We start from the raw sequence: 25,620 nt of genomic DNA, 5'->3' as shown, positions 1-25,620 counted from the left end.
ATCAAAACTTGCAAACCCCAGTCCCTCCACCCCCTCCCTTGTACAAAAAAAATAACAGATCGCCCACATGGAAAATGGCAGCTGGAACGTGGCGTTTTTTCGGCTCTTGGATTGTATTCATTAGAGTGTAGAAGAATGAGAGGGGATCTCATAGAAACATTTCAAATGTTGAAAGGGTTGGACAGAGTAGATGTGGAAAGGCTGTTTCCCTTGGTGGGTGAGTCCAGGACAAGAGGTCACAGTCTTAGAATTAGAGGGTACCCACTTAAAACAGAAATGAGGAGAATTTTTTTTTAGCCAGAGGGTTGTGGATTTATGGAATTCGTTGCCACATACAGCTGTGGAGGCCCAATCATTGAGGGTGTTTAAGGAGGGGATCGACAGGGATATCAGTCAGGGTGTCAAGGGATATGGGAAAAAAGCCAGAAATTGGAACTAGACGGGAGATTAGTTTAGCTCATGGTGGAGTGGCGGGACAGACTCAATGGGCTGAATGGCCTACCTCTGCTCCTTTGTCTTGTGATCTTGTGAACATTAAAACCCCAAATCCCCAATCCCCTCCCTCACAAAAACGAACAGCAACAAAGGTATCAAACCTCAACTTACTTCACAATGTGTGACATGGTAAATTCTGGAGATATTTTCTAAGACATAAAGCCTGCTCCATGTAAAATGCCAGCAGCCACTGCTCTTCATTTAGTCTATTAGGATGTGTCATTGTGTGTGTATTTGTGAACCGCTGTAAAAGAAAATTATATAAGCTTTAGATTTTCACAGTATCAACCGTCCACTGGTATCATGTCTTTTACATTGCAAATACTCTACAGGCAATGAAATACTAGAAAAGCACACTGCAAGCTTCCATAAATAAAAATAATAATCACATGATCTATTTTAGTGATGTTGCTTACGAGGTGATTATCAGGCACAGGGCACAGGGGAGTTATTCTTTTCCCACGTTTGAAGTTGTGCCGTGGGATCTGGTCAAACCATCTCATTCATGCTGTCCCCCTGGTATTGCTTAAACTACACTGGTATGCCAGCCTCGATCTCCAGTGCAGTCCAAGCCATACCAAAGGGTCAGATCTTTGCAGAGTGGGACTTGAACTTGAAACCCTTAACTTGACATTAGGAAGGCTGCTAATCGAGCCGCAAACGAAAGGGCAGAAGTTACAGAGCACAAGAAAATGGAGACACGAGAGACTGCAGATAGATAGATAGATAGATAGATAGATACTTTATTCATCCCCATGGGGAAATTCAACTTTTTTTCCAATGTCCCATACAATACTTAACTCAGTAAAAAATATGATATGCATCTAAATCACTATCTCAAAAAGCATTAATAATAGCTTTTAAAAAGTTCTTAAGTCCTGGCGGTAGAATTGTAAAGCCTAATGGCATTGGGGAGTATTGACCTCTTCATCCTGTCTGAGGAGCATTGCATCGATAGTAACCTGGCGCTGAAACTGCTTCTCTGTCTCTGGATGGTGCTATGTAGAGGATGTTCAGAGTTATCCATAATTGACCGTAGCCTACTCAGCGCCCTTCGCTCAGCTACCGATGTTAAACTCTCCAGTACTTTGCCCACGACAGAGCCCGCCTTCCTTACCAGCTTATTAAGACATGAGGCGTCCCTCTTCTTAATGCTTCCTCCCCAACACGCCACCACAAAGAAGAGGGCGCTCTCCACAACTGACCTATAGAACATCTTCAGCATCTCACTACAGACATTGAATGATGCCAACCTTCTTAGGAAGTACAGTCGACTCTGTGCCTTCCTGCACAAGGCATCTGTGTTGGCAGTCCAGTCTAGCTTCTCGTCTAACTGTACTCCCAGATACTTGTAGGTCTTAACCTGCTCCACACATTCTCCATTAATGATCACTGGCTCCATATGAGGCCTAGATGCAGGAGCTTGGAGCAATAAGCAAACTGCTGGAAGAATTTAGTGGGTCATGCTGGGGTGGAAATAGACAATCAACGTTTCTGGTTGAAACTCAGCTGCCTGACACGCTGGGTTCTTCCGGCAGATTAGAAGCACAAGAGCTTCTGCAAATACTGGAAATCCAGAGTAGCATACAAAAAAAAATGCTGCAGGAAATCAGCAGGCCAGACAGCATCTACTGAGAGGAAGAAATATTTGACGTTTAGGGCCAAGTCCCAATATGCTGCTTGTTTATTCCTCTCCATTATAATGCTGCCTAATCTGCTGAGTTCCTCCAGAATTTTATTGTGTCTTCCAGATAATTGTTTGCTGCACCCTGAAGACTCCTTCTTATCTACCTCTACCACTTTGACTGTAAACTAAATGGAAGAAGGGCAGTATAAAAAGGTGGAGGGACAGGGTGGCAAGAGCTGTAAGTAATAGGTGGATCCAGGTGCAGAGAGGCAATAGATACAGGCTGGGAGGTGATAGGTGGAGGCAACAAAAGGCTGCAGATTATGGAATCTGGCAGGAGAGGAAACATGGAACCAGATAAGGGAAGTGAGGTAGGCATGTGGGACAGTTGGATAAGGGAATAATAGTGGGAAGGGGAAATAGATGATGGGTAGATAGAGTGGGTGGAGAAGAGGAAAGAAACAGGGTGAAGAGAGCTCGTGTGGGTGTGGGAGGAAGTGGCTGGATCAGGAAGTGTTAAAGGGGTCAGTCACAGAGTCACACAGCATGGAAACAGGTTCTTCGTCCCGAATGTGCCTCTCGTGATCTACCAAGTCCCTCCTCAACCTCCTATGTTTCAGGGAATAAAGTCCTAGTCTATGTAACCTCTCTTTGTAACTCAGCCCACCAAGTCCAGGCAACGTCGTGGTAAATCTTTTCTTGTACTCTCTCCAGATTAATAACATCTTTCCTATAAAAGTGCTGCCAACATTGTATACAATACTCCAAATGGCCACACCAATTACTTATATAATTGCGACATAACTTTCTAACTCCTACACTTTATGCTCTGACTGATGGAGGTCAGCATGTCAAATGCCTTGTTGACAACTCTATCTAACTATGCTCTTGCAATCCTAAGTTGCTCTGCTCCATAACACTTCTCAGGCCCTACCATTCACTGTACAAATCCTACCCTGGTTTGATCTCCCAAAATCCAATTCCTCACACTTATTTGGAGTGAAGGTCATTTGCCAATCCTCATCCCACTGATCAAGAAACCACCTGTAACTTTTCAAAGCAACCTATTTTAATGTCATTCACAGACTTACGAACAAGGCCTTGTACATTCACATCCAAATCATTTATATAAGTTACAGCCAACAAGAGAGGTAGCAGAAACAAGAGAAAGTCTGCAGATGCTGGAAATCTGAGCAACACACACAAAATGCTGGAGGAACTCAGCAGGCCAACCAGCATCAATGGAAAAATGGTCAGTTGACATTTCGGGCCAAAACCCTTTGGGAGGACTGGAGAAGAAATGCTGAGGAGTAAATTTAAAAGGTGGGGGAAAGGGAGAGGGAAACACCAGGTGATAGGTGATACCTGGAGGGAAGGGTTGAAGTAAAGAGCTGGGAAGTTGGTTGGTGAAAGTGACAGAAGACCGTGGAAGAAAGAAAAAAATGGGGAGGAACGCCAGAGGGAGGAGCAAGGAGATAAGGTGAGAGAGGGAAAAGGGTATGGGAAATGGAGAAGGGTGATGGTGGGGGACATTACTGGAATTTTGAGAAATCAATGTTCATGCCATCAGGTTGGAGGCTACCCAAATGGAATATAAGGTGTTGTTCCTCCAACCTCAGTGTGGCCTCATCCTGACAGTGGAGGAGGACATGTTGGAATGGAAATGGGAAGTGGAATTAAAATGGGTGGCCACCAGGAGATTCTGTTTGTTCTGGCAGACGGAGTGTAGGTGCTTGATGAAACAGTCTCCCAATCTGTGTTAGGTCTCACCAGTACTCAGGAGGCCACACCGGGAGCACTGGACACAGTACATGACCCCAACAGACTCACAGGTGAAGTGTTGCCTCACTGAAAAGACTGCTTAAGACCCTGAATGGTAGTGAGGGAGGAGGTGTAGGGTCAGGTGTAGCACTTGTAGCAGGTAGCTACAAGAGAGACAGCAGTTTGCCTGAAATTGGGGAATTCAATGTTCATGCCATCAAGTTGGAGACTACCTGGGCGAATATGAAGGATTGTTTCTGTGGTGTGCATTTAACGTCACCCCGCCAATGGTGGGTGGCTGAGGACAGACAGGGTGGTTTGGAAATGAGAAGGGGAACTAAAATGTAAAGGTTGATGGTTTAATGCAGAGGTTCACACTACAGTCCTGATCTTACTAACTGGAAGAGTAGGCTTGAAGTCATCAGACTCCAACAGCTACACCTCTGGGCCTCTTTCTGCAATTGGGTCCTCACCCTCCTCACTCATCATAGATTGAAAACCTCAACTCCTCCTCACTGAGCATCAACACAGGTGCACCTCGGGTTTATGTGAGGTGATAACACTACGGTTTGTTGGCAGAGTCACAGATGGTGACAAGGAGGCCTTTGGTAGTGAGATAGGTCAACTGACTGGTGTCATAACAGCCTTGCACTCAACATCAGTAATGTCAAGGAAATAGTTCTGGACTTAAGAAAGAGAAATTCAGACAAACACACACTGCGCTCTTTTAAGCATCTGCGGTAGAAAGGGCGAGCAACTTCAAGATCCTGGGTGTCAGCATCTCAGAGGACCTATTCTGGGCCCAACACATAGTTGCAACCATGAAGCAGACATACCAGCGTCTTTACTTTCTTAGAAGTTAACAGAGATTCAGCAAGTCATTGATGACTTTGACAAAGTTGTAGATGCACAGCGGAAAGAATTCTGACTGCATCGTGGCCTGGTATAGAAATTCCAATGCACAGGAGGCTACAGTGAGTAATTAACTCAGTCAGATTTATCATGGGTGCAGTTCTCCCAGCCATCAAGGATGTCATCAAGAGATGTTGTCTTCAGGAAGGTGGGATCCAGATCATAATCTCTTCCTATTGCTACCTTCAGGCAGGGGGTACAAGACCCTGAAGACCCACACCTCAAGGTTCAACAACAGCTTCTTCCTCAATACCACTGGGTTCTTGAACCGATGTGAATAACCTTGGACTATACTTTTTTTGCACTAATGTCATTATATCTATTTTAGTTAATATAGTTGTGTAAGTTTTATATAATTTATGTCAATGCTAACTTATGTTTGTCATGTTTGTAATGTACTGAGAAACCTTGCTGCCACTGCAAGAAACTAATTTTCATGGTATTTATAGGTGTGTGGCAGTATGCAGCTGTAATAAACTTGAACTTGAAACTTGATGTACAAATCTTTGCTCCCATTTTGTATGTAAACTTCAAAGATTATCAGACAGGAGAATTGTATCTGCAGGTCACTGTCTCTCAAGTAGAGTGATACTGACCCCAGGGCCAGACGGGATGTATCCTAGGTTACTATAGGTAAGGGATGGGAAGAGATTTCTGTGCTTTTGATGCTCATCTTTGCATCCTCTCTGGCCACAGGAGCAGTACCAGAAGATAAGAGGGTGGTAAATGTTACTCCTGTGTTCAAGATAGGTAATAAGTTTCATCCCAGAATTAGAGACCAGCGAGTCAGAGGTGGGCAAACTATTGGAGAGGATTCCTGGAGACAGGATTTTCAGGCATTTGGAGAAGCATCCTGTGATGGAACATTGTGAATACCAGTATTTGGCTAGCGTTTGCAAACTATAAAAATTGTTGCGATTTTCATTAAACATCCAGCGGCCACTTTATTAGGTACACCTGTACACCTGCTCTTTAATGCAAACATCTAATCAGCCAATCATGTGGCAGCAACTCATTGCATAGAAGTATGCAGACATGGTCAAGAGGTTCAGTTGTTGCTCAGACCAAACATCAGAATGAGGAAGAAATGTGACCTAAGTGACTTTGACCCTGGAATGATTGTCAGTGCCAGACAGTGTGGTTTGAGTATCTCAGAAACTGCTGATGTCCTGGAATGTTTATGCAAAACAGTCTCTAGAGCTTACAAAGAATGGAGTGAAAAACAAAAATCATCTAGTGAGTTGCAATTCTGTGGGTGAAAATGCCTTGTTAATGAGAGAGATCAGAGGCGAATGGACAGACTGGTTCAAGCTGACAGGAAGGTGACAGTAACTCAAATAACCACGTGTTACAACAGTGGTGTCCAGAAGAACATCTCTGAATGCACAACACGTTGAACCTCGAAGTGGACGGGCTACAGCAGCAGAAGACCGTGAACATACACTCAGCGGCCACTTTATTAGGTACAGGCAGTGTCTAATAAAAGTATCCACTGAGTGTATAATGATAGCAAACAAAATCTACATCATTGTATCTACACTATCAACATAAACTGTTGCCAGTGACCAAAGACTTAAATATAAACACGTTACAATTCTTGCTCTTCACAGTCAGTGAAAGAATGTTCATGTTCCGCCAACAGGGAAACCCAGTGTTGTCATTTAATTCATTTATTTTAATTCTGGTTATAGAAACATAGTGCAAAATTTGAAGGTGGCAGATCATGAACATAATAAGTTGCTTTCCTGCGCCGTTGTGAGGTTTGTGAGATAAGCATTTAAAACTACAGAACATATAATTAATTATGTTTGCTATTATCATTTATAGGTGTTATAGGTAACTTATGCATTGCTTAGTTTCCATTTCATTCGAAGTACAATAGTTATTAAAGTTGATTTTCTTTATTATCCTCAGAAGAATTAGATTCCTGCCCTGCTGACTTGTTTAATTGATTCCACTCAGGAATGCGAGGTTCTACTCCGCTGGATGTTGCAGCCGCCTCGTGCATTGACAACAACGAACTTGCCCTCGCTCTGCGGGAACCAGATTTGGAAAAGGTAACGAAACTGGAATGGAACCCATGCATTTTTATCCAGTATTAGTTACTGAAGTTAAACCTCACAGAGTTGTAGAAGGAAATGAAAATAATGAATAGTTCTACATGGGATTCCATCCTATAAATTATAAATGGCAAGGAACTTGACTCAAGGTTTTTGGTGTATTTGTTTGTTTATTTATTTATTTATTATTTGCCTTTTTGTATTTGTTCAGATTCTCTTATTTTGTTCTTGATTGTCAGTCTTTGTGTGTAGTTTTTCATTGATTCTGTTGTGTTTCTATGTTCTACTGTGAATGCCTGCAAGAAAATGAATTTCAGGATAGTATAAATTTACTTTTGACTCGAACTTTGTAATTTGCTGTGCTTAACACAATGCCAAATCTGAAATCTACTGCATTTTGCAAAAAAAACTGACACAATATATGAACAAGATAATATCACTTTTCATTGAAAAAAGTAACTCTTCCCCACAATAGTTCATGGGCTGCAGATTGGAATGTAGCACTGTGCATGCTGCTTCTTTTAATAAAGTATTAATATTATTAATTTAATAAATTAAGTTTATTAATTTGCTGCTTTTCACCTAGAAGGGCCGATGTTTTCTCTGCAATATCTGGTATTAAGTGTTGCACCCTGGTGTATATAATAATAAACTAATCTGAATCTGAAGTAAATGGATCAGGTGTTCTCAGTTTTGAAGAGAAAAGAAGCGTATTTAAGAGGACAAGTCATACTTTTGGAATCGGCAGGTTTACTTTTCTCTGGCCGAAGTGATCAGAAAAAAAATCTGTGTGCAGTTGTCTTTTACATACACACAAAATTATTTAAAAGCTAGAAGCGAGGGGTAGGTTATGTGGTCCTGCCGCTTAATGTGATCATCACTGATCTATCCCAGACCTCAACTCCTGCTCTGTTCCAGATTCCAATAGACCTGAATTCCTTATTTTTTTCAAAAATGTATCTACCGCCACTTTAAATACCTCTAATGATCTAGCCCCCACAACCCTGCGGGGGGGAGGAATTTGCAGAGATTCTTTGCCCTCTGTGCTTCATGCCTCTTCATGTTTCAGTTTCAAATAACTAGCCCCTTATCTTGAAACTGTGTTTCCTTGCTCAAAGCAGTTTGACATCAGCCCTGTCACGTCCCCTCAGGGTCCTATATGCTTCAGGTTGTGCCTGGGTTTAGTACATGTCATCTGACCTGCAGAGGAATTTGGAGTGGGAGGGAAAAGATCCAGTTTTGTGGATCATTTGGGTATCAATTATGTAGATAAACAAGCAAAGAGGTTCTGCTGAGAGAATTATGAGCAGCTAGGGACTAAATTAAAAAGCAATAATAAAAGACAATAATCTCTGGATTACTACCCGAACCACATGCAAGTTGGCACAGTGTCAATAAGTTTGCTTCATCGGCGGGCTACAATCAGTACAAGAGGCCGCTCATTGGTGACGCAGCATATGGTTTAAAAAGCATTCCGGTGCTTTAGGCTTTTCTTGGTGGCCTGCAATCAGCATAAGAGGTTGTTCGTTGGTGACACAGCACAAAGTTTAAAAAGAGCTCTGGTGTTCACGGCTCTTTTCGATGGGCTGCAATCAGCATAGGAAGTTGTTTGTTGGTGATGCTGTGAGTTGTTTAAAAAGAGCTCCAGTGCTTTTGGCTCTGGGCCAATGAAAAGAAAGGCTGTGTAGGCGGAGTGGCTATTATTGGAGCGGGCCATATTAGAGTGGCTCAACAGGCTTGGCCAAGCACAGATGCAGGGTCTAAGTAAGTAAATAAGAAAGTTTCTAGTAAGCTTTTTTCTTCTGCTCGTACATAGCTAGTGCATAAGAATAGATCCAGGGGTATTGGTATGTTCTTTGTGTGAGACAGGGAACACTTGGAGACCTCGTCTCCCTGATAACTACATCTGAGGTGCATCGAGCTGCAGCTCCTTATTAATCAGAATCAGAATTAATTTATTGTGTGTATATGAAACATACCAGAATCAATTGTGCTTCGGTGCCAAGCATAAAGCTCAAGACAATACCATTACAGACAACACATTAGCAACCAACAAGATACGAGTGCAAACAGCCCTGAGCAATCGACAATTCGCATAACGGTCACATGCACAAACGTCAATAATCAAACTTAAATAAATGTGAACATATGAACAGACTAAGTAATTATCAACAGAACAAGGAGAGAAGGAAAGACCATTTAACAGATATTGTCAAGGGATATTTAGGGCATTACATCTGAATGAGTTCTGTTGAGAAAATAGATAGCTACAGGGAAGAATCTTTTGGAAATGACTTCAGGAGGGCACAGAGCGACCACTCCCCGCTGAACATCGACGGCTCCTTGGTAGAGATCGTAAAGAGCACCAAATTTCTTGGTGTTCACCTGACGGAGAATCTCACCTGGTCCCTCAACACCAGCTCCATAGAAAGAAAGCCCAGCAGCGTCTCTACTTTCTACAAAGGCTGAGGAAACTCCATCTCCCACCCCCCATCCTCATCACATTCTACAGGGGTTGTATTGAGAGCATCCTGAGCAGCAGCATCACTGCCTGGTTCGGAAATTGCACCATCTCGGATCGCAAGACCCTGCAGTGGATAGTGAGGTCAGCTAAGAAGATCATCGGGGTCTCTCTTCCCGCCATTACAGACATTTACACCACACGCTGCACCCGCAAAGGAAACAGCATTATGAAGGACCCCATGCATCCCTCATACAATCTCTTCTCTCTCCTGCCATCTGGGAAAAGGCTCCGAAGCATTCGGGCTCTCACGACCAGACTCTGTAACAGTTTCTTCCCCCAAGCTATCAGACTCCTCAATACCCGAAGCCTGGACTGATACCTTGCCCTATTGTCCTGTTTATTATTTATTGTAATGCCTGCACTGTTTTTGTGTACTTTATGTAGTCCTGGGTAGGTCTGTAGTCTAGTGTAGCTTTCTCCGTGTTGTTTTTTTACGTAGTTCAGTCTAGTTTTTGTACTGTGTCATGTAACACCATGGTCCTGAAAAACGTTGTCTCATTTTTACTATGCACTGTACCAGCAGTTATGGTCGAAATAAAAGTGACTTGACTTGTAGTGCCTGTGGTGATGGACTTGTAGTGTCTCCGTAATGGCATTTTGGTGAATAGGTGGCTGCTAGGGTGGGTGGAGTCAGGAGTAATTTTTCAAGCTCTTTTCTTCACTCTGGTGATGAACAGGTCTTTGAATGTTGGTAGCTGACAGCCAGTGAGCTTCTTCGCTGAGTGGACGCTCTCTGCAACCTGGACAGAGAGAGTGGAGGCAGCAGGGAGCGAAACGGTGATAGAGGTGGTCACAACACTCTCAATGCTGGCTGAGTAAAAATTCATCAGGGTGTGACCTGAGATGTGAAGTTTCCTAAGCTGGTGTAGGAAGAGCAATTTCTGCTGGGCTTTCCTGGTGTGAGCGTAAAGTGCTAGACCCAGGAATTTGAATGACTCAACCACAAACACAGTCTGACCATTCATTTCCGGGGGTGGGGGGGGGGGGGGAGGTAGGGTCTTGTCGGTGAAAGTCAATCCTCATTTCCACTGTCTTGATAGCATTAAGCTCCACACCATGCTATAGAACAGTCTACCTCCCTTTGGAAGCAGGTCACATCATTATTAGTGATGAGACTAACTGCACCCGTATCATCCACAAACTTTAGGATTTTAATGGATTTGTCTGTGGAGGTGCTGTCATTCATATAAACTGAGAGTAGGTGGGATGAAAGAAATGTGTCTTTACCACCCCCTCCCACTCTCTGCAGGGATCGTTCCCTCTGTGATTCCCTTGTCCATTCGTCCCTCTCCACTAATCTCCCTCCCGGCACTCATCCACAAACTTTAAGATTTTAATGGATTTGCCTGTGGAAGTGCTGTCATTCGTATAAGGTGAAAGAAAGGGGTGAAAAGAAAGAGGGTTGAATGAGTAGGAGCCCAGCCTTACGTACTGTTTACTTCCTGTCAGGAAGTTGGTAATCCAGTGACAGATACAGTAAGATACAGCTAGCTGGGGTAGCTTGCTGTGGAGCAACTCCAGAACAATAGTGTTGAAGCCGGAGCTAAAATTCACAAACAAGATCATCAGGTAGGTGTTGGGGAGTTCAAAGGTTAAAGACTGTAATGAAGGCACAAGTTAACTGTTAAAAAAAAAACCGGTATCCTCAACTGAGTGATTTGCTCAAGCAAGCTGTAGCAGGTCAAGAAGAAGATCAGTGACGGAATTAAGGTAGGTCACCAAAGACAAAGGTTTTCATAACTACTAAATTCAGAGTGACTGGCCTATAATCATTAAGTCCAGTGATCTTGTCTTTCTTGGGAACTGGAATGATGTAGAAACTTAGAGTCCAGAACCCTGCATAATTGCGGGGAATTATTAAAAGCCTCAGTGAAGACAAGTGCTAGCTACTCCACATAGTGCCTTAGAGTACCAGCTGAGACACCATCGGGGCCTGCAGCTTTCCTAATGTTGGGTTTTCCCAAGCAGTTTGCAAACGTCTTCTTGATTCACAGAAAGTATAGGGTGGGATGGAAGGAAGGGTAAGAGGGGGAGGAGGCTGAAGAAAGTGAATGCGGTTGGGGTGAAGGGGAGTGGTTGTGAAAGGAAGGTGGTAGGAGCTCAGTGTATCACGGTCAAAGGAAGTGAGAAGAGATAGATGTTGATGTCTTTATCAAATCAGCAATAAAACTGATTAAGCTGATTGGCCAAGGTGTTGGCGGTGGGGTGGGGGGAGAGACTTGGTACCACTTCTGTTTGAAGTTGGTAAGACTTTGCAGGGAACTCCAGACTGCCTGGCTATTGTTGTTGAAGTCTCTTTCTCGCCAATCCTTGTCAGTGGCTTTCGCCATTTTGCAGAGCTTTATTCCTCTCAGTTTCCAGACCTGTAGGCATGACCCTTTGCAGACCTGAGAGTCCTCAACTCCTTGGTGTCGTTGTTATACCCCACAATGATCTTTTTAGGAAGACACATATCTTCACAGAAAGATATGTAGGATGTTACATTGTCAGCATATTCATCTAAACTGCTACACCAACCTTCCATGGCTTTCCAATCCGTGCAGCCTAAGCAACCTTCCAATAGCCTTAGGAGTCCACCGACATCTGATGGTCCTGGTTGGTTTAGACTGTTTCAATTTGCGTTTGATCAGAATTGCCAAGGGGTGCCTGGAAAAATGGCGGAATGCCCTTCAATGTTGGTGCATAAGTGGTCCAAAGTTCTGTCTTCACATGTAGGAAAGCTAATTCATATGGTGGTATTTGGGCAGATCTTGTTTCATGTTGCAATGATTAAATGACAGTATTGAGAAATTTGTTTTCCAAATCATAAATGGTATTAACCAACAGCCGTTGTGCAGGCTGAGCGTTCACATGAGGGAGACTGTAAATACCAAACAGTTAAGGAACTGGAGCTGCAGCTGGATAACCTTCGGCTTATACTGGAAAATGAGGAGGTGATAGGTAGGAGCTACAGGGATGTAGTCGCCCTTAAGTTGCAGGAGAAAGGTACCTGTGTGACTGTCAGGAGAGAGGAAGTGAGAGTTCCTCTGCGGCCATACTCCTCAATAATAAGTATACAACACTGGATACTGTTGTGGGGGGTGGGAATGACCTACCGGGGAAACCGCAGTGACCAGGTCTCTGGCACTGAGCCTGCATCTGTGGTTCAGAAGCGAGGGAGGGCAAGAAGAGTGCAGTAGTGACAGGGGATTCCATAATTATAGGAGCAGAAAGCAAGTTCTGCAGACGTGGAAGACACACCCAGATGGTATGTTGCCTCTAAGGCAGGGGTGTCAAACTCATTTTAGGTCACGGGCCGGATTGAGTAAAATGCAGCTTCATGCGGGCCGGATCAGTCGGACGCGTGCGAAGGCAGCTTTCGTTGCCTCCGTTTTTTCAGCCTGCTCTCATGTGTCTCAGTCTCTGCTATAACTACAAAGTGTTTCACTTTACAAATTCCATTTCTTATGAAGAAGACTGCCGAGCAAGACTGCCGAATAAACACTAAAAACCCTGAAAACCTGGTACCTGAATAAACTCAGCATTAGCCATATCATACGCCATAGGCGCTTCGATTACTGGGGCCAGCTTTAATAGTAATTAGATATTATCTCGCGGGCCAAAAATAATTCCACCGCGGGCCGGATTTGGCCCGCGGGCCTTGAGTTTGACATATATGCTCTAAGGTGTCAAGGTCAGGGATATCTCGGATTGGGTCCACATCATTCTAAAGGGCAAGGGTGAACAACTGGTTCCAATGACATAGGTAGGAAAAACCTAACATCCATTGGAAGGCGGGCTCTGTCGTGGGCAAAGCACTGGAGAGTTTAACATCGGTAGCTGAGCGAAGGGCGCTGAGTAGGCTACGGTCAATTATGGATAACTCTGAACATCCTCTACATAGCACCATCCAGAGACAGAGAAGCAGTTTCAGCGACAGGTTACTATCGATGCAATGCTCCTCAGACAGGATGAAGAGGTCAATACTCCCCAATGCCATTAGGCTTTACAATTCTACCGCCAGGACTCAAGAACTTTTTAAAAGCTATTATTAATGCTTTTTGAGATAGTGATTTAGATGCATATCATATTTTTTTACTGAGTTAAGTATTGTATGTAATTAGTTTTGCTACAACAAGTGTATGGGACATTGGAAAAAAGTTGAATTTCCCCATGGGGATGAATAAAGTATCTATCTATCTATCTATCTATCTATCTAGATGTGATTAGGAAACTTAAATTAAAGGAACCCTTAGGAAGCAGTGATCATAATATGATAGAATTCACCCTGCAGCTTGAGAGGGAGAAGAGAAAATCAGATATATCAGCACTACAGTGGTGTAAAGGCAAGTGCAGAGGCACGAGAGAGGAGCTGGCCAAAGTTGATTGGAAAGGGATACTAGCAGTACAGCAAGGGCTGGCGTTTCTGGGGGGGAGAATTGGAAGGCACAGGAAAGATACAGCCCAAAGATGAAGAAGTATTCTACAGGGAGGATGAGGCAACATTGGCTGACAAGGGAAGTTAAAGACAGCATAAAACCAAAAGAAGGCATACTATGGATAGTGTAGTAGGTAGCTCAATGCTTTGCAGTCCCAGCGGTGGCTGACTTTAAGGAGTTTGTATGTTCTCCCTGTAACCATGTGGGTGGCCTCTGGATGTTGTATTTTCCTCTCACAGTCCAAAGCCGTGCCAGTTGTTAGGTTAATTGGTCATTGTAAATTGTCCTGCGATTAGGCAAGGGTTAAATCGGGGCGTTGCAGGATGGTGCAGCTGGGATGGCCCAAATAAGTAGATAGATAAATCAAAATAAAATAAAACACAATATTGCAAAAATTAGAGGAAAGTTAGAGGATTGGAAAGCTTTTAAAAAACCAACTGAAAAAGCCATAACGAGAGAAGAGATGAAGTATGAAGGTGAGCTGCCAATAATATAAAGAGGATATCAGAAGTTTTTCAGAATCAGAATCAGGTTTATTATCAGGTTTCATGTGACATGAAATTTGTTAACTTAGCAGCAGCAGTTCAATGCAATACATACTACAGCAGAGAGAGAAAAAAATAATAAATAAAATAAAACATAATAATAAATAAACAAGTCAATCAATTACATATGTTGAATAGATTATTTAAAATGTGCAAAAACAGAAATACTGTATATTAAAAAAAGTGAGGTAGTGTCCAAATCTTCAAAGACCATTTAGGAATTGGATGGCAGAGGGGAAGAAGCTGTTCCTGAATCGCTGAGTGTGTGCCTTCAGGCTTCTGTGTGTCCTACCTGATGGTAACAGTGAGAAAAGGGCATGGCCTGGGTGCTGGAGGTCCTTAATAATGGACGCTGCCTTTCTGAGACACCGCTCCCAGAAGATGTCCTGCGTACTTTGTAGGATAGTGCCCAAGATGGAGCTGACTAGATTTACAACCTTCTGCAGCTTCTTTCAGTCCTGTGCAGTAGCCCCTCCATACCAGACAGTGATGCAGCCTGTCAGAATGCTGTCCACAGTACAACTATAGAAGTTTTTGAATGTATTTGTTGACATGCCAAATTGCCTCAAACTCCTAATAAAGTGTAGCCGCTGTCTTGCCTTCTTTATAACTGCATCGATATGCTGGGACCAGGTTAGATCCTCAGAGATCTTGACACCTAGGAACTTGAAGCTGCTCACTCTCTCCACTTCTGATCCCTCTGTGAGGATTGGTATGTGTTTCTTTGTCTTACCCTCCTGAAGTCCACAATCAGCTCTTTCATCTTACTGACGTTGAGTGCCAGGTTGTTGCTGCGGCACCACTCCACTAGTTAGCATATCTCACTCCTGTACATCCTCTCGTCACCACCTGAGATTCTACCAACAATGGTTGTATTGTCAGCAAATTTATAAATGGTATTTGAGCTACGCCTAGCCACAAAGTCATGTGTATACAGAGAGTAGAGCAGTGGGCTAAGCACACAACCCTGAGGTGCGCCAGTGTTGATCGTCAGCGAAGAGGATATGTTATCACCAATACGGAGAGACTGTGGTCTTCCGCTTTGGAAGCCGAGGATCCAATTACAGAGGGAGGTACGGAGGCCCAGGTTCTGCAACTTCATGTATAAGGAGTAAAAGAGAGATGAGAATGGATATCGGGCCGCTGGAAAATGATGCTGGGTAGGTAGTAATGGGGGAACAAAGAAATGGCAGACAAGCTTAACAAGTTTTTGCATCAGTCTTCACACTGGAAGACACTAGAAGAATGCCAGAAGTGCAGAAGTGTCGGGGGCAGAAATGTGTGTTATTGCTTTACTTAGGAGGAGTTGCATGGGATGTTGAAAAATCTAAATGAGTCAGCTGAACCATATGAACTACACCCCAGGGCTCTGAAAGAGGTATCTGAGGAGATTGTGAAGGCATTACTAATAATCCTTCAAGAATCCCTAGATTTTGGAATGTTTCCAGAAAACTGGAAAATTACAAATGTAATAGCAATGTTTAAGAAAGGAGGGAGGCAGAAGAAAGGAAATTAGAAGCCAATTAGCTTGACTTCAGTGGTTGGGAAGATGTTAGAATCCACTATGAAGGATTTTCAAGGTACTTGGAGGCACATGATAAAACAGGATAAAGTCAGCATGGTTTTCTAAAGAAGATACCTTCCTTGACAAATACATTGGAATTCTTTCAGGAAATAACAGACAGGATAGAAGAAAAGAGATTCAGTGGATGTTATTTATTTGGATTTTCAGAAGGCCTTTGACAAGGTGCCGCACATGAAGCTGCTTAGCAAGAAAGCCACTAGCATGAATAAAAGATTGGCTGACTGGCAGTAGGCAAAGAGTGGAAGTAAAGGGGATCTTTTCTGGTTGGCTGTTGGTAACTCGTAGTGTTCCACAAGGGTCTGTGTTGGGACCACTTCTTTTCATGTTATATGTCAATGATTTGGATGAAGGAATTGATGGTATTTTGACCAATTTTACGGAGGATACGAAGATAGGTGGAGGGACAGGTTGTGCTGAGGAAGCAGAATGTCTGCAGAATGGCTTAGACAAGTATGGGAAAAGAAGTGGCAGATGGAATATAGTGTAGGGAAGTGTGTGGACTTGCGCTTTGGCAGAAGGACGATTAAAGGCATGGACGATTTTCCAAATGGCGAGAAAATTTAAAAAGCAGAGTTGCAAAGGGACCTCCAATTCCCGAAAGGTTAACTTGCAGGTAGAGTCAGTGGTGAGAAAGGCAAATGCATTTTGAAAAGACTAGAATATAAGAGCAGGGATGTGATGCTGAGGCTTTAGAGGGCATTGGTCAGAGCACACTTGGAGTATTTTGAGCAGATTTAGGTTCCTTTTCTAAGAAAGGATGTGCTGGCATTGGAGAGGGTCCAGAGGAGGTTCATGAGAACGATCCCAAGGATGAAAGGGGTAACATATGAGGAGCATTTGGTAGCTCTTGGCCTGTAGTTGCTGCAGTTTAGAAGAATGAAGGGGATCTCATTGAAACTTATTGAATATTGAAAGGCCTAGATAGAGTGGATGTTGAGAGGATCTTTCCTATCGTGGGAGAGTCTAGGAACAGAGGGCACAGCCTCAGAATTGAGGGGCATCCATTAGAACAGAGACATGGAAATTTTTCTTTAGCCACAAGGTGGCTAGACAGCCATGCAGAGCAAGTCACTGACTATATTTAAAGTGGAGGTTGATAGGTTCTTGATTAATCAGGACATGAAAAGTGTCGGAGAGAATTACATAACTCAAGCTTTAGATAAAAGCTTGAGTTATGTAATTAAACTATTCGGGGTATAGGGTTGGTTCAGCAGTTTGGAAAAGTACGGATAAAGTGAAAGGGAAAGATTACTGAAGTCTCCAGGACAATAAATAAGATGGAAGTTCATAAAGGGATAAGAATTTAACTTTGCGCAACATGGAGACAAATTTTAGAAGGAGAGTGGAGAATGCAACACTGAAGGTGTTATATTTGAAGGTACACAGTATACAGAACAAGGTAGATGAGCTTATAGTGCAGTTAGAAATTGGCAGGTGCAATGTTGTGGGCATCACAGAGTAGTGACAAAGCAGATCACATTTGGGGGGGCTAGACATCTTATTGAAAAGAAAGTCAGGTGGGCAAAGAAAGTGGCTTGTTGGAAAAAGATTGAATCAAATCTTTAGCAAAAAGTAGCAGAGGATCAGAATATGATGAACCCTTGTGGGTAAAGTTAAAGACCTGATCAGAGTTATATATATAGGCCAGGATGTTGGGTACAAATTACAACAGGAGATAGAAAAGGCATGTAAGAAAGACAGTGTTACAGTGGTCATGGTGGACTTCAATATGCAGATAGACTGGGAAATTCTGGTTGGCACTGGATCCTAAGTGAAGGATTTTGTAGAATGTCTGCAAAATGACTTTTTAAAGCAGCTTGTGTTTGAGCCCACTAGAGAAAAGACAACAGTGGATTTAGTGTCGTGCAATGAATCAGATGTGTTTCAGGTGTTTGAGGTAAAGGAACCCATACGAGGCAGTGATTAAAATATTATAGAATTCACTCTGCAGTTTCAGAGGGAATAGCTAAATTTGGATGGATTGGTACTGTAGTTCAGGGGCATGGGAAAGGAATTGGCCAAAGTTGATAGGAAGGGGACCCTAGCAGCAATGGGAGGAGTTTCTGGGACTAATTTGGAAGATCATGTCATCCCAAAGAAGAAGAATTTTTCAGTGAGAATGAGGTAACTAGCTCAAAAATTTATTCTCTTCTGCATTTCTCCATTTATTTCCAATATTAGGTGGTAACCTACCTGGCAGGATGTGGACTGCAAAGCTGCCCTATGCTTCTGGCAAAGGGATATCCTGATATTGGGTGGAATCCTGTTGGAGGAGAACGCTACCTGGATTTTCTCCGTTTTGCTGTATTTGTCAATGGTAAGTAGATCAAATTGACAAATGTAAATGAAAGTTCAATAAGCAAGTTTTAGTAATATGTTTGTAGAATCAGGATTCATTGGGCCCCAAAGTTTGTACGTATCACAAACTTCATTAATTAAAGAATTGGATATAAAATGTGACACTTACCAACATACTATAACATATGCTACATAATATAGAAAACACCATCGCTGATTATCTCTCAATCTGTCTTGATATTTAGTTGATGGGTTTCTCTCGTTTATTCTTTTCCCTTAGAAATCTGAGAACAGACCTTAGCACATGCCTAAATACTTATCAATTTTTCATACCGGATATGACCTTGCAAGCAGAAAGGAAAGTTTACTTTGTTTCCATATAAAAGGATAGTTTGCAAAACATAAATTCCTATTAATAAAGAGCCAAACCCACCGGTGGTAATACTAAGCAAATCTTCCTTACGTGAATAAATACAGTAATGTGGAAAGTAGGAAGCTGGCAAAGACTATTTGGCAACTCAGCTGTCCAATTTTTCAATACAATCATGGCTAACTCAACACCATATTCCCACTCCGTGCTCAAACCCTTTTATGCCTTTCATAGGTATCCAGAAATTTTTCTCCTTCTTAATAATACTCAATAACTCGAGTCTTAGTTCAGCTCCTGCAGGCCCAGAAGCATCCTCCACGCATATATTATGTCAGGCTCTGTCAAGGTTTTAAGCAACACACACAAAATGCTGGAGGAACTCAGCAGGCCAGGCAGCATCTATGGAGAAGAGTACAGCCGATGGTTCGGGCTGCTGAAGGGTCTCGGCCTGAAAAGTCAACTGCACTCTTTTCCGTAGACGCTGCCCGGCCTGCTGAGCTCCTCCAGCATTTTGTGTGTGTTGCTTGGAATTCCAGCGTCTGCAGATTTTCTCTTGTCTGAAGAGGTTTTGTATGTGTAAGTTGTTTCTATTTCAGAAAAGGAACTTTACACACACAAGATGCTGGAGGAAGTCAGCAAGTCGCCTATGGAGGGCAATAAGCAACCAGTGTTTTGGGCCAAGCTAGTTGTAGCAAGGGTGGTGGGGGGGGATTGGTCTCAGAAGGGATAAAACTGGGGTGACTATGCAGGTAAGTTGTAAGCAAGATTATCGGATATGTGAGTGAGTAAGAATATTGAAGGGAGAGAGAATAGACAATACTGCATGAGTTGTGATATGTATTAAGTATTAACCCTTTTTAAATTAACAGGCTGTTAATTCACATAAATAGTTTATGAATACATAATTACCGTTGTTGCCCCGTTTGCCAGATTTCAGAAACTTAGTCATTATATTAGAACATAGAATGTAAGAACGTAAGAAAAAGGAGCAGGAGTCGGCCATCCGGCCCATCGAACCTGCTCCGCCATTCAAGAAGATCATGGCTGATCTGTCCATGGACTCATCTCCACCCACCTGCCTTTTCCCCATAACCCCTAATTCCCCTACTATGCAAAAATCTATCCAACCTTGTCTTAAGTATATTGACTGAGGTAGCCTCCACTGCTTCATTGGGCAGAGAATTCCACAGATTCACCACTCCCTGGGAGAAACATTTCCTCCTCATCTCCATCCTAAATCTACTCCCCTAAATCTTGAGGCTATGTCCCCCAATTGTAGTCTCACCTACCAGTGGAAACAACTTTCCTGCCTCTATCTTATCTATCCCTGCCTCTATTACACAAAATTTAAAATGTAAAAGATTTCATTTAGGTACCACTGCCTTCACCTCTAAGTTTTTTTTAAAATATATGTTCAATTAAATTTTTAAGAGAATTACATAAAATGAATAGAATAATAATTAAAATTAATATCAGCCCTTCCCCCCTTAACATCCTTATCTAAAAAAAAGAAAGAAAAAAGAAAAAAAAGAGAAAGAAGAAAGAAGGATTGCCTGGATATCGGAAGATCCCCACATGCTCTATGGAGTTCAAAATAGCTTTAGTATATATCTTTTTTCCCCAAATAGCTAATAATTTTATCTTTGAAGGATCTATATATTTAATCCTATCTTTTGTAAATAAGGCTGCCAAATTTTCAAAAATATATCATATTTCTTAAATTATAAGTATTTTTTTCAAGTGGAATGCAGTTAACTATTTCATTATTCCAATGGTCCATAGTTAAGTATGAATCTGATTTCCAAGTAACTGCAATAGCTTTTTTGGCTACTGCCAATGCAATTTTTATAAATTTTTTCTGATATTTATTCAATTTAGGTTTCGGTATTATCCCTTCAATATCACCTAATAAAAATAATATTAGGTTATGTGGAAGTTGTATTCCAATAATTTGTTCCAGTAAAAGTCTTAAATTTATCCAAAAAGGCTGAATTTTAAAACAAGACCAAGTAGAGTGTAATAAAGTACCAATTTCTTGATTACATCAAAAACATTGGTCAGATAAATTTGGGTTTAATCTATTTATTTTTTGTGGTGTAATATATAATTGATGTAAAAAATTGTATTGTACTAATCTAAGTCAGACATTTATTGTAGTTGTCATACTGTCAAGGCATAGTCTTGACCAACTAGTTTCATCAATTTTAATATTCAAATCAGTTTCCCATTTTTGTCTTGACTTATGAATTCCTTGTTTAATTGTCTGTTTTTGAATCAAATTATACATACAAGAAGCAAATTTTTTAATTTTTCCTTTTTGAATTAAAATTTCTATTTCATTAGGCTTTGGCATTAACATTGTTTGACCCAGTTTATCTCTTAAATTAATTGAAAGTAACAGAAAAGAGTGTTGTTTGATATTTTATATTTATTCTTTAGTTGATCAAACGACGTCAATATACCTCCTTCAAAACAGTCACCTATATAATCCCTTTTTGAAACCAGTTATATAAAAGTTGGTTATCCATTGTAAAAGGAATGAGTCTATTTTGAATTAGGGTTCTCTTTGCTAATAAAGATTTCTTTATCTCATCATCAACATTTATCTTATTCCATAAATCAATCAGATATTTTAATATAAGAGATTCTTTCTTTTCCCATATCCATTTGGATTCCCATTTATATATAAAATCTTCTGGTATATTTTCTCCTATCTTATCTAATTCTATTCTAGTTGATTTGCTTTATAATAATTCTTAAAATTTGGGAGTTGTAACCCTCCTAGGTCAAATTTACATGTCAATTTTTCCAACGATATTCTTGACATCTTACCTTTCCAAAGAAACTTCCTCACACATTTATTCAACTCTTGAAAAAACTTCTGCGGCAGTTGTATTGGTAATGTTTGGAATAAATATTGTAATCTAGGAAATATATTCATTTTTACAGCATTAGCTCTACCTATTAATGTTATTGGTAACATCATCCATTTATCACGATCCTCTTGAATTTTTTTCAATAATGGCAAATAATTTAATTTATATAAATTCTTTATATCGTTATCGACTCTTATACCTAAATATTTTATACCATTTATCGGCCATCTAAATTGAGTTACTAATCGACATTGACTATAATCTCCTTTAGTAAGGGGTAAAATTTTACTTTTATCCCAGTTTACTTTATACCCTGATATTTTCCCATATTCTTCCAATCTAAAAGATAGTTTATGTAACTAATGCAATGGGGTTGTTAGATAAATCAGAACATCATCAGCAAATAAATTAATCTTATATTCCTCCTTGTTAACTCTGAAGCCCATAATATCTGAATCGGTTCTAATTAATTCAGCAAATGGTTCTATCGCCAATACAAATAGGGCAGGTGATAATGGACAGCCTTGTCTAGTTGACCTTGTTAACTGGAATGATGTTGAAATTTGACCATTTGTCACTACTTTAGCTTTGGGACTAGTATTTAAGGTTTTAATCCAGTTTATAAAAGATTTTCCTAACCCATATTTTTCCAATACCTTGAATAAAAAGTCCCATTCCAATCTATCAAATGCTTTTACTGCATCCAAAGCAACTGCCACACTCATTTCCTCCTTCTTTTGTGCCAAATGAATTATGCTAAGTAACCGAGTTACATTATCCGCCGATTGTCTATTTTTAATAAAGCCTGTTTGATCCATATGTATTAATTTTGGTAAATATTTAGATAATCTATTAGATAAAATTTTTGCTATTATTTGATAATCTGTATTCAACAAAGAGAAGGCCTATATGATGTTGGTTTTAAAGGATCTCTATCTTTTTTTGGCAATACTATTAAGATTGCTGTCAAAAAAGATTGTGGAAGTTTATGTGTTCTTTCTGCTTGATATATTAACTCCATAAAGGGAGGGATTAATAAATCTTTAAATTTTTTATAAAATTCAGGCGGAAAACCGTCTTCTCCTGGAGATTTATTACTCTGGAGTGATCCTAGAGCTTCTTCAACCTCTTTTAATGTAAAGGGCATATCTAATCCTTTTTGTTCTTCCGAATTCAATTTTGGAAGAGTTATTTGTGATAAAAAAAATTCTATCTCAGCAACCTCATTTTGTGATTCTGATTGATATAATTCGGAATAAAAAATTATAAAGGTTTCATTAATTTCTAAAGGTTTATAAGTAATTTTATTTGCAGTTGTTCTAATTGCATTTATTGTTTTGGAAGCCTGTTCTGTTTTCAACTGCCAAGCAAGAATCTTGTGTGATCTTTCACCTAATTCATAATATCTCTGATTAGTTCTCATAATTGCTTTTTCTGTTTGGTATGTCTAGAGCGTATTATATTGTAACTTCTTATTGACAAGTTGTCTTCGTTTTTCTTCTGTCATATATCTTTGAGATTCTTTTTCTAATTTTGTAATCTCTTTTTCTAATTGATCTATTTCTACCATATATTCCTTCTTAATTTTAGAAGTATAACTTATTATCTGGCCCCTCAAATATGCTTTCATCGCTTCCCATAATATAAATTTATCTTCAACTGAATGTGAGTTTGTATCCAAAAAAAATTGGATCTGTTTTTCCATAAAATCACAAAAATCTTGACGTTTTAATAAAATTGAATTAAATCTCCATCTGTAAATCAATTCCTCCTTATCCATCATTATCATTGTCATTATCAAGGGGGAATGATCTGACAGTATTCTCGCTTTAAATTCCACACTTTTCACTCTATCCTGAATATTCATTGATAATAGGAAAAAATCAATCCTTGAATAAGTTTTATGTCTATTTGAATAAAATGAATAATCTCTTTCTCTTGGATTAATTCTTCTCCATATATCAATCAAATTTAAGTCTTTCATCAATGATAAAGTTAGCTTTATTACTTTTGATTTTGTAACAATCTTAGTTGACCTATCTAGAACTGGGTCTAGACGAAAGTTAAAGTCTCCATCTATTAATATTTTATCGTGGGCGTCGGCCAAATTCAAAAAAGCTTCTTGTATGAATTTTTCATCATTTTTATTTGGTGCATAAATATTCATAGGAGTCCATAATTCCGAAAAGATTTGACAATGTATAATCACATATCTCCCCACAGGATCAATTAGTACATTTTGTATTTTAATTAGTAAGGTTTTATTAACCAAAATTGCAACTCCCCTCGCCTTTGATTTAAATGAAGCTGCAATAACACTTCCAACCCAATCTCTCTTTAATTTCTGATGCTCTATTTCTGTTAAATGTGTTTCCTGCAAAAAAGCTACACCTACTTTCATTTTCGTAATATATGTTAAAACTCTTTTTCTTTTCACCGGTCCATTAAGCCCATTAACATTAAAACTTTAAAAATTGAGTAAATTAGTCATTTCATAATACCTTGGGGAATCTCTTTAAAATTCTCCATGTTGCTATGTGTCTCCCCCCAATCATCCAGGCAAAAAAAGAAAAATAGAAGAACGATAGATAGTAAAGAAAAAGATAACAAAATACCCCCCTACTAATGTTGTGAATGAATAGAAACACAACATTACCCCCCTCCGTTTTACAGGTCATGGCAATCGCCATAATTACACACATGAATCCCGCAGCAATTGATCAGAAGCTCCTCCAGCTCCCCGTAACAAAAAAAATGATATATATAAGTGAAGAAAAAAAAATTAATATCTCTATTCCCAATTAATATTCCTCAATTTTTTTTATCTTTCTCCCCTTCTATCATATACTTAAAGTATATTTGTATATTCCTCTACTCTTAAATATACATCAAATCCGATCCCTATCTCAGTCTTCATCTTTAATCCATTTCACTTCCATAATTCTTTACCGCGTCTCACGAATATTAGGAAGTTCTTGTACAAACTGCTCCACTTTCCGAGGATCAGTAAAAAATCTTCTTTCTTCGTCATCCAAAAAGATTATCAGTGTTGCCAGGAAGCTCAATATAAATTTATAACCCTTTTCCCGTAAGATTTTTTTCACTGGGTTAAATTCCTTCCTCCTCTTCAAAAGGTCGTAACTTATATCAGGATAGAAAAGAATTCTTTTCCCTTCTATCATCAATGGCCCATTTCTCTTTCTGGCACCTTGAGCAGCTGCCTTCAAGATCTTTTCTTTATCTTGATATCTTAAACATTTTATCAAGATTGATCGTGGATTTTGATCTTGGGGCTTTGGTCTTAAAGCTCTATGAGCCCTTTCAATTTCAATTAACTGACTTCCCTCTTCCATTTCCAAGATTTCCGGGATCCATTTTTGAAAGAATTTTATTGGATCTTCTCCCTCTATACCTTCTTTAAGACCAACAATCTTAATATTGTTTCGTTTGCTAAAATTTTCAAGCACATCTACTTTTTCCAACAATCGTTTTCTTTCTGATGTCCAGGCAAGGATATTATCTTCCATCTTGTCCACTCCTTCAGCAGTGTCTCCCGTTTTTATTTCCAACTTTTCGACTTTCTTATCCATTTTCTTTTGTTTTTCCACCACCTTATCAAGTGTAATCTTCATATTTTTAATATCTGTTTTTATTACTTTTAATGCTTTTAATTCATGCATTATTTGTATCAGGGCTTTTCTTATGTCTCCAGAAAGTCTTCCACCTTTAATTTCTTCCTGTTCTTCTTCTCCTTCATCTATATCCTCATCTGTGTTTTCCAGAGAGTCTGATTCTACTTCCGGTTCACTTTCACTTTCAGTCACAGCTGGAACTTGTAGTTTTGTTTGCACCTGTTTGCACATACCCGTTTCTTCACGCATGTGCAGTTCCTGCTGTTTCTTCGTAGAGACCGTTGATGCTGCCACACTTTCTTGTTCTGCATCGTCAGAGGCGACATGTACTTCGCCGGGAAGAGATCCAACTTGAGTACAAGGCTCCTTCATAATGGTCGGGCCTCTTCCTTTGCCAACTCGCGCTGTCTTCAAAGTAGTAGTTCTCTTCTGTTTCTGTTTAGGAGACATATCTAAAGATAGTCCTAGGTTGTTTATAAGTGGGTCTTAGAAAGTATTTATTAACTCTTCTTCATTT

At 40.2% G+C, this 25,620-nt stretch overlaps 1 protein-coding gene across 6 annotated transcripts in view; it reads left to right on the top strand.

Moving 5' to 3' along the window:
• LOC140716481 (ryanodine receptor 1-like) overlaps nt 1-25,620 on the top strand; it is a 560,721-nt gene that overhangs the window by 243,188 nt on the left and 291,913 nt on the right. For all 6 annotated transcript variants that reach the window (XM_073029249.1, XM_073029247.1, XM_073029248.1 and 3 more), the window contains 2 exons: nt 6,758-6,852; nt 18,109-18,244. In XM_073029249.1, coding sequence (XP_072885350.1) covers nt 6,758-6,852; nt 18,109-18,244 — 231 coding nt within the window. The remainder of the gene's footprint in view (nt 1-6,757; nt 6,853-18,108; nt 18,245-25,620) is intronic.

The sequence above is a fragment of the Hemitrygon akajei genome, chromosome 25, assembly GCF_048418815.1.
Source record: "Hemitrygon akajei chromosome 25, sHemAka1.3, whole genome shotgun sequence".
Lineage (NCBI taxonomy): Eukaryota > Metazoa > Chordata > Chondrichthyes > Myliobatiformes > Dasyatidae > Hemitrygon > Hemitrygon akajei.
The sequence above is the reverse complement of the archived record's forward strand: the minus strand, read 5'-3'. Positions and strand labels throughout refer to the sequence as shown.